Source organism: Puma concolor, chromosome C1, assembly GCF_028749965.1.
Source record: "Puma concolor isolate L17-30 chromosome C1, mPumCon1.1.hap2, whole genome shotgun sequence".
NCBI lineage: Eukaryota > Metazoa > Chordata > Mammalia > Carnivora > Felidae > Puma > Puma concolor.
This window is the reverse complement of record NC_141674.1, coordinates 17,960,636-17,970,150: the sequence shown is the minus strand read 5'-3', so window position 1 is coordinate 17,970,150 and position 9,515 is coordinate 17,960,636. Positions and strand designations below refer to the sequence as shown.

The window sequence follows — 9,515 nt, the reverse complement described above, 5'->3', positions numbered from 1 at the left end:
AAGGGAACCTTCTGGCTGAGGTTATAGGAGGAAGTTGTTTAAGGGTGGGGGTGCCGTTCCCAGAGGACAGCTCACCAGAGGCAGTGAACATCTCTCTTGCCCTTCTGCCCCCATGGCCGTTCCTGCTCCTGCTCCTACGTAAGGAAAGGGCTCCTTGCTCATGCCGCGGGGGGCTGGCACATCCTTTGTCCCATTTCCCTCTCAGATGAGCCCTGTGATAAGATAACCGAGGCCCAGAGAGAAGGGACTCGGGGAGGGGCACCATGACTTAGCTGGAGCTCAAACCTAGTGCTTTTCATCCTTATCACGAGAAGGAACTTTCCACACTGGTTTGGATGCTCAGAGATGAGACTCACGGGGATTCAAGAAGGGGGCCCCAATGGGGTCCTTAAGGGGCCAGGACCTGTCATCACCCTCCTGTCCCAAAGCCCGTTCTGAATATTTCTGAGAAACAGGGCCAAAGTCGGGTTGCCTGAGCATGACCTTCCCGAATATAGTGTCCTCTCTGCTCTGTACCTGGATATGTCTCCCCTCCTCTTCCTCACCCCCACCCCCAACACAGCACCAGGTGCTGGTGCTGTTATCTGTTTGTAATTAATATTTAACATCTTCGGGGTCACTGGTCTAGACCCAATATCTCCATAACAGAAGGGTGGGCCACCCTCCTGATGACCCCAGCCCGCTCTCTCAGCAGCCGCTGAGGTGGCTCCAATGATTGTTCCCCTCCCCCCACACTGCAAACAAGTCTGCTTTCTGTCCCTTGAAGTGAACTTGGCCAAAGGTTGACTCTCTTCACCTTGTTCAGTAATGAGAAACAGCTTGAGTGTTCTCACCAGGTAAGAGGGTTGAGGAGTCACAGAGATGATTTTTTTAGGCCGTAAACACCTCTTCTGACTCACCGGGCTGTGAAGGTCTCTAAGCAACTCAGGGTGACAGACAGATGTCCCAACTACTCCCTGACTCTCGGAGGGTGGCGTCTGAGTGCCTGAGGAGAGAGATGAATGGCTCTGAGCCCTGTGACCCTCCTCAGGACGCCCTGTCCCCACTGAGGGACAGACACCAGGTCTCTGGTCTCCCAAGCAGGCAGCCCAGACCTGCAGATAGGGCTGGAAGCAGCTAGAAGGCAGAGTGTCTGAGGCCCCCTGGAGCTGGGATGAGGCACTGACATCCCTGAGTGTCCTAGGCCCTGACCCCATTACCAGGACTCCCCATAGCCTGGCCCCATCTAGCCCAGTGTTCACAGCAGAGCCCGGCCCAGGAGTAAACACAGCTTCCCCAGCCCCACCCCAGCCCTGCTAAATCCACCGCTCCTGGGGCATCTGTATTTCTAATAAACACCTTCGGCGATTCCTCTCGGGCAGGTGGAGGGAACAATGCCCTCACACCACCAGTTTCCCTGTCCATAGCCTCAAATCACCTCCCTGGAGTCACCCATCCCCTGGGTGGGGGTGGGGGTCCAGGCTACTCGGGTAGCACATGCTGTGAAGTCCGCAGACCTCTGGCCTCTCAAGGCCCCCGGCCCCAGGAACATACAGGGGTTGCCTGAGTCTCCTACCCAGAGAATAGGGCCCCTGGGACTGGACCCCTCTGGGGTCCCCGAGGCTGGATCCCTCTGTGCCCCTCCCAGGTCTGAGTGTCAGCCTGAACAAGGATGTTATGACCACATGTCAGGGCCAAGGCTTGTCCCCTGTCGCTGTCCCCACCCCAGCTTCCAGAAAGTGGGACAGAGACAGGAATGGCCTCACCTGCTGTTGCTGGTGGGTCACAGCCCTGAGACCCTAGCCCCCTGCTCAGCCCCTGGGCTGCTTGAGCCCGTTTTCCTTTCCCACTCTAAGGAGGAAGCGGCATAAGGAAGATACACTTAGACCGAAAGTGTGACAAGAACGGTACCTGGAATTAACTGAGGGGGTGGGGAGGAGAACAACAGAGGGAGGGATGGGAGACAAGCGGGCAGAAAGGAGGTGGTGAGAGAAAGCATGGGGCCAGACAGCACTCTGCTTGGCCACCAGGTGAAGCCATCCCCCCCAAAAACCACAGTTTGGCTGTGGTCTGAAAAAGTGCTACGGAAGTTCAGGGTGGCTGCTGGGCGCATTTAAACGGCTGTCCTTAATGTTCATACATCCGGGGAGCGCAAAAAAAGGGGGAAGATGAGAAGGAAAGGAGAGAAGGAAATATGGAGGGGCGCTGGCCGCCAGCCAGGGACTTTGTCGGGCAATGTATGCATTTTAACCCCGTTTGACTCTGACAATCATTCTGCAGGATAAGTATTGCCCAGAGAGGAGGCCAGAGTTCCTCCATGAGTGAGTGCAGGTGCCAGAGGTCGGGATTTAAACCAAGGTTTAGGGGCGCCTGGGGGGCTCAGTGGGTTAAGCGTCTGATTTCGGCTCAGGTCATGATCTCACAGCTTGTGAGTTCGAGCCCCGCGTCGGGCTGTGTGCTGACAGCTCGGAGCCTGGAGCCTGTTTCGGATTCTGTGTCTCCCTCTCTCTCTACCCCTCTCCTGCTCATGCTCTGTCTCTCTCTCTCTCAAAAATAAATAAACGTTTTTTAAAATAATAAACAAGCAAACAAACCCAGGTTTATGTAATTCCAAGCCTCACCTCTGCTCAGCCTTGTGACCTGCGGGGTTGGCTGTGTGCACTTCACGGCACATCTGACTCTCCCTGAGGTGACAGCCCCATGAGGGGTGAGGGCATCACTGGGGTGAATGGGAATCCCACACACGGAAGGAGGGTGAGCTCCCACATTCCGACTGCTGTGGAGTTATCAGTGGAGTTCCTGTTTCACAGGCCTCTGTGGGTGCCAGTCACCGTGCTGCCGGCTCCACCTTCCCTACCGGAACCTTCTCAGTCACACTGCAAGGCCAGCATAGTTGACGCCACTGTATAGGCAACAGAACCAGAATGGTTAACTGATGTCCCTAAGGTCCTACAGCCACCTGGTCCACAGGCTGCCTTGGGGGGAAGGGGGTTCCAGGAGCAGTTTATTTTTATTTTTTTTTTTTAATTTATTTATTTTGGGGACAGAGAGAGACAGAGCATGAACGGGGGAGGGGCAGAGAGAGAGGGAGACACAGAATCGGAAACAGGCTCCAGGCTCCGAGCCATCAGCCCAGAGCCTGACGCGGGGCTCAAACTCACGGACCGCGAGATCGTGACCTGGCTGAAGTCGGACGCCTAACCGACTGCGCCACCCAGGCGCCCCCCAGGAGCAGTTTAAATGCCTGTCTCCTGGGGCGCCTGGGTGGCGCAGTCGGTTAAGCGTCCGACTTCAGCCAGGTCACGATCTCGCGGTCCGTGAGTTCGAGCCCCGCGTCAGGCTCTGGGCTGATGGCTCAGAGCCTGGAGCCTGTTTCTGATTCTGTGTCTCCCTCTCTCTGCCCCTCCCCCGTTCATGCTCTGTCTCTCTCTGTCCCAAAAAAATAAATAAACGTTAAAAAAAAAAAAAATTTAAATGCCTGTCTCCTGCTGGCCTAGAAGCCCACACCGCCCCTGCTCTACGTCCGATTCACTCTCACACCTCACGGAGAATGTATACATGTGGGTCTTGGGAAGGCCGTCTGAGGTTGACTGAGTACAAGATGGAAGAGAGCCACCAAATGTTCTCCCCGCAAAAGATGCTTTTAACACTGCAGCCAGGGAGGAAGGGGGGGACACAGGCATACTTAGAAAGGGGTTTTCAATGTTTTTATTTATTTATTTTTTTTTTTTTTAATTTTTTTTTTCAACTTTTTTTTATTTATTTTTGGGACAGAGAGAGACAGAGCATGAACGGGGGAGGGGCAGAGAGAGAGGGAGACACAGAATCGGAAACAGGCTCCAGGCTCCGAGCCATCAGCCCAGAGCCTGACGCGGGGCTCGAACTCACGGACCGCGAGATCGTGACCTGGCTGAAGTCGGACGCTCAACCGACTGCGCCACCCAGGCGCCCCTCAATGTTTTTATTTTTTAAGGAGACAGAAACAGAGCATGAGCAGGGGAGGAGCAGAGAGAGAGGGAGACATAGAATTTTGAAGCAGGCTCCAGGCTCCGAGCTGTCAGCACAGAGCCCGACGCGGGGCTCGAACTCAGACTGCAAGATCATGACCTGAGCCAAAGTCGGGCGCTTAACCGACTGAGCCACCCAGGCGCCCCTAGAAAGGGGTTTTCAAATAGGGCAGGAGATTAACATGGTAGCTAAAGAGCTCAGTTGCATTCTGTCTCTCTCTCTCTCTCCCCTTTCACATGAGTAGTCCCTGAGACGCTAGGAAAAGTGACAGATGTAGTGTTGCTGCCCTCCCCCCTCCCCCCACCCCGCCCTGAGGTCCCGGGAGGAGGCCGGGGTGGGAAACTGTGCTCTCTGGAACGGAGCCGGCACCCGCTTCCTCAAAACTGCTTAACCCCTGAGACCTGGCTCGGGTGTACCTTCCCGATTCACCCCCTGCTCTAACTGCCTGTCTCCCGCCTAGATTAAATTTCCCTCCCATTCCTTCACATCATGGGTGTTGTTCCCTTCTGCCTGGCGAAGGGTGGGTGTGAATGAACGTGGGGGAAAGAACCGAGGTACGGGAGGGGTGTGCCAAAGGCTGGAAAGACGGGTCCTGTCGTGGCCACTCTGGAAGCCTGAGAGACGCGGACGGTGCAGGAAGAGGTAGCTTCCCCCTCCTCTCCCTCCCGGGCCTTGCCCCATCCCCGCTGACCGTGGCTGGGCAGGGCCAGGCCAGTAGCTGCTGGCATGAGAGGCCACATGCCTCCATTCCGGCCAGTGATAACGTACAAGCTCGAAACACCCGCTTCAGGTCACATTCCTTCCACTGTCTTCATGACTGGTGTCCAGTCTCACCGTGTCCACTTTTCCCAGGGGGATCAGATCGGAGAAGCTGGGGGTCTTCCCCCAGTCGGAGGCACCAGTCGGAGCCCCCAGCAGCCCCAGCCCTTATCTGCTTTTCCCGTGACCAGGCCAGAGCTGTTACCTTCTTTCTACCGCACTTAGGGGGTGGGGGCTAGAACTGGGCAGAAGGGATCACGCAGAGGGCAGGAGCTGTGTGCGGAGGCTGGGGTGGGGGTGGGGACAGCTCCACCTGTTGCTGCCGCCTGAGCAGCGCTGGCCTGATGGGACGGCCCCTCCTCTCTGTGCCCCCCCCATAGTTCCCATCCATTGTCATCAACTGTCTCAGCACTGCTATATTTAAGGCCCATGCAGGCTCCAGGATCACATTCTTCTTCCAGTCCCCGCTGAGCCCAGGGCAAGAAGGAACCGAGGTCCCTCTCATCCTCTGGAATCTTCTCGCCAGAGACGCCTAAGTGGGCACAGCTGCTTCTGTGAGTTACCTCCAGGGATCAGAGGTGGGGAGGGACGCCTTCAGAAAGTAAGACCCTCAGCTTTCCATTAGCAAGTGGGGTGTGTGTGTGTGTGTGTGTGTGTGTGTTGGGAAAGGACCCTGGAGGATTTGGAAAGTACACACGTACTTAGGCAGCACTCCGAGTAAAAATGGGAGGGGATTCTGGAGACCCCTGCCCCCTCTCACTGTCCTGCGTGGCCCTCGGTCCTCTGGCCTGAGCCCTCTGTGATGTGAAAGCTGGAAAAGAGACCGTCGCGGGTGCCTGACAAGTGGAAGGGGCCGGGCGCGCTGGCAGGTCCCGCGAAGCCGGAGCAGCGCTGGCGGAGGCCTGCTTGGCCCACCGGGCGGGCAGGGAAAGGGAGTAAGCCCTCAAGGCCCGAATTTCAGGGCCAGGAGGGCACGCGTCCAGCCTGGGCTCTCTGGCAGGAGCCCGAGGCCCAGACCGGGAAGGGGTGGCCCCAGCTACTCAGTGGCAGGGTCAGAATTCTGGACTCGGGAGCTGGTGGAGCACGGCCCACTCAGAGGACCCAGCTTTCTGCCATCAGGTTCCGTGAGTCCCTCAGCCTCTGTGTCCTTCTCTTTCCCTCCTGAGAAAGGGGCAGAGGCCGCATTGCCTGTCAGACGGCCTGGAGGGAAGCAGACGGGGGCTGGGGAGAAAAGCGGAGGCCGTGCTGCGGGACCAAGAGCCCAGGCCTTGCGCCCCCGGGGGAGGGCGGGGTGGGGGTGGGGGTTCCCTGCGGGCACACACCCCGCCGACCCCTCCCCGCCAGGCACTCGTGGCGCTGCCCTCCCACTGCTTCTTAATCCCAAGCCTCAGTCAGTGCTTTAAAAAGAACTGATGCCTCATCCACTAAAGCTGGGGGTCTGGTTGCGGGAGGCCCAGGAGGTCAAGGATGAGTGCCAGTCACACACACACACACACACACACACACACACACACACCCCTGGACGGTGCTAATCAGGAACTGAGCATCCGAGGAAGGGAGCCAGCAGCTGACGCCAGGGAACGTTCCTCAGCTGCTAGGGCCAGGGCCACGGTGTCCCAGAAAAGCTGGTGGTGGCGGGGGGGGGGGGGGGGGGGGGGGAGGGTGTCCCTCCTTGGGTGGTACCCAGAGCTCTCCTCTGGGGCTGTGAGGAAGGAGGGGCAGAACGAGCAGGGCCAGCCATCCTCTGGGTGCCAGCAGACCCTTTTCCTCAGGAGGGGCCAGATGGGAAGCTGAAGGGGTGACGGTCCCGTGACGTCCTGCTGAGGCCACCTGCAGGAGGCCAAGGAAGTTTCGGTGCGGCCCTTGGTCCTGACTGACATTCTGCAGTAATCCAGACACTGAAAGGGAACGAGCTTTTCAGAACTAGAGGAGTAAAGGTCCACTAAGATCGCCCCTCAGCAGCCTGAGCCCCCCTGACTCCCCATAACCGGCCCCTCAGGCCACGGAGCTCCGATGAGGCCGGCGGCCCATCTCCCGGCTTATGGACCTAGAGAAGTGGTCTCCCAGGCACCATGTTCCCACCCAAGTCAGAATCCGGCATACACACACATTCCACCACTGCCGGGAGGCCCCCCGGGGAGGCTGGAGCCACGGGTGACTTCAGGCCTAAGCCCGGCAAGGACCCTCCCAGGTCAGTGGCCTGCCCGCCAGAATTCCCCCCGGAGGAGGTATGGAAGGCACCAGGGATTCCATCAAGCATCCTAGAGCTTCAGCATCAGAGGGGCCCTCAGAGACCCAGAGACCCGGTGGTGACACCGAGGCCCAGATCTGGGAGAGAACTTGGCGCGAGAATCCAAAGTCAGCTCACTCATGGGCCTCCTGCTCTCCCTGCCTGCCTCTCCATACCTATGGATTCGCTCCCTGATCCCACAGGTTCCTCCACACCGATATGATCCAACCCTACCGGCCACCACCTGTGGCCCAGACCTGAGCCTCGAGAATGCAAAAGGGGGATCCCTCGGTTGTGATCCCCTTACAAGAAGAAAGGCCGTGCGGCCCGCTGTGTCCCCTGCCACAGCCAAGGCCTGGCCTTGAGTAGACACATGACATAGAGGTCAAGAGAGCTCAGAGTTGGGTGCCAGTCATGGCCCCACCACCAGCTGGGTGACCTTGAGCAAGCACTTTCCCTCCTCATCTGTAAAATGGGGTAATAATGCAGGGCGCCTGGGTGGCTCAGTCGGTTGAGCATCAGACTTCGGCTCAGGTCATGATCTCGCGGTTGACGAATTCGAGCCCCACGTGCTGACAGCTCAGAGCCTGGAGCCTGCTTCGGATTCTGTGTCTCCTTCTCTCTCTCTGCCCCACCCCTGCTCACGCTCTGTCTCTCACTGTCTCAAAAATAAATATAAACGTTAAAAAAGTTATTTTAAAAAATGGGGTGACAATGGGACAGCACACAGTAAACACTGTGTCACTTTTTTTTGCTTAATGTTTATTTATTTTGAGAGCGAGCAAGAGAGAGAGAGAGAGAGAGAGAGAGAGAGAGGGAGTACGCACGGGCAAGCAGAGGAAGGGCAGAGAGAGAGGGAGAAAAAGAATCCCAAGCAGGCTCTGCACTGTCAGCGCAGAACTTGACCCGGGCTTGATCTCACGAACCAAGAGATCGTGACCTGAGCCGAGATCAAGAGTTGGAGGCTTAACCCACTGAGCCACCCAGGCGCCTCTCACTGTTATTACTTTTAATTCACTTATAATCTTGTTGAAGAGTCAAGATGTATAAATAGGAAGTCATTAAATAGGAGGAGGAGGCATCTTTGAATCAGAGCTAAACTGGAGTGGAGATAGAAAAGCATAACAAGGATTAGAGCAGGGAAAATTCTAGGTGGCCTATAGTTTTTCAGCAGGGATTCTTAGAAAACTAATGCTGATGTCTAACATTTACATGGGAATTACTACGCTCCAAGCACTCATCCAACCTTGACAACCACCCCGGGAGGCCAGTCGACCCATTTTCCAGATGAGAAAACCACGTCACACAGTCTCACCCAAGGGGACACACTTGGAAACTGGCATGAGAAGCGGGACCGCGCCCCAGAGTTTCCGCGCGCGACCAATGTGCCAATGGAAGCATTTTCCACTTGGGCTGTGAAGCCTGAGTGGGGCTAGGAAGGCCAGGAGGAAGAGGTTTCTCCAAGAGAGGCCAGGCCGCCAGTGCAGGCAAAGTGGGGCTGAGCGGGCACAGGTAGGAAGAGTGAGGACATCTGCCCATCTTGAGTCATAGCACAGCCCTCAGACATCACAGTGTCCGATCGCTCATCACCTGAGAAACTGAGGCCCAGAGAAGGGAGGGCTCGGCGCAGGTCACGGGAGAGACTAAGGCTGGGCTGCAGCTAGAAGCCAGGGGCTGCTCGCGACGCGGGGCTGCACTCGCTCAGCTGCACGCGGGACGTTAGGCAGGCTCAGGGTGCGAAGCCTGCCGCTGTCCCGTTAGCCAGGTCCCTGCCCCGCCCCGGCCTCCATGCCCCGCTCTGCCCACTGGAGCATGAACGCCCACCCCACAAACCACCCCCCCAGGGATGCTGGGACGACCACATGGGGAAGGGACGGGCGGATGCCTGGTGGTGTGACCGCGCACCTTGGCTCCACAGGTTGTTGCTCTCGCAGCCATGACTCTGCCCCACAGCCCCGGAAATGTGGGGGAGCCCCGGCCCCCCCAGGCCGTGGAGGTCGTCCACCGGCTGGAGCACCGCCAGGAGGAGGCGCACAAGGAGGAGCGGCAGCACCACCTACACATGGGTTCCTCAGTGCGGAGGAGAACCTTCCGCACCAGGTGGGATCATCAGGGACCCCACCCCAGCCATTGCCCTACCCGCTAGGGGTCCCCAGTCTGAGGGGGGGACACAGCCCTGCTTTATGGAGATGCCAGTCTGAGGGGGTAGGTACAGCCCTGCCTTTTGGAGATCCCAGTCTGAGGGGGGAGGCACAGCCCCTGCTTTATGCAGATCCCAGTCTGAGGGGGGAGGTACAGCCCCTGCTTTATGGAGATCCCAGTCTGAGGGGAGAGGCACAGCCCTGCTTTATGGAGATGCCAGTCTGAGGGGGGAGATACAGCCCTGCTTTATGGAGATGCCAGTCTGAGGGGGGAGGTACAGCCCTACTTTATGGAGATGCCAGTCTGAGGGGGGAGGCACAGCCCCTGCTTTATGCAGATCCCAGTCTGAGGGGGGAGGCACAGCCCTGCTTTATGGAGATGCCAGTCTGAGGGGGGA

General features: G+C 57.7%; 1 protein-coding gene across 2 annotated transcripts in view; it reads left to right on the top strand.

Moving 5' to 3' along the window:
- Positions 1–4,788: 4,788 nt before the first annotated feature.
- Positions 4,789–9,515, top strand: part of MYOM3 (myomesin 3) — a 49,247-nt gene continuing 44,520 nt past the window's right edge. The window contains exons 1-3 of one of the 2 annotated variants that reach the window (XM_086716036.1): positions 4,789–5,300; positions 6,519–6,600; positions 8,895–9,076. In XM_086716036.1, coding sequence (XP_086572162.1) covers positions 8,913–9,076 — 164 coding nt within the window. In that variant the 5' untranslated portion in view covers positions 4,789–5,300; positions 6,519–6,600; positions 8,895–8,912. The remainder of the gene's footprint in view (positions 5,301–6,518; positions 6,601–8,894; positions 9,077–9,515) is intronic. The other variant, XM_086716035.1, reaches the window with a different exon arrangement.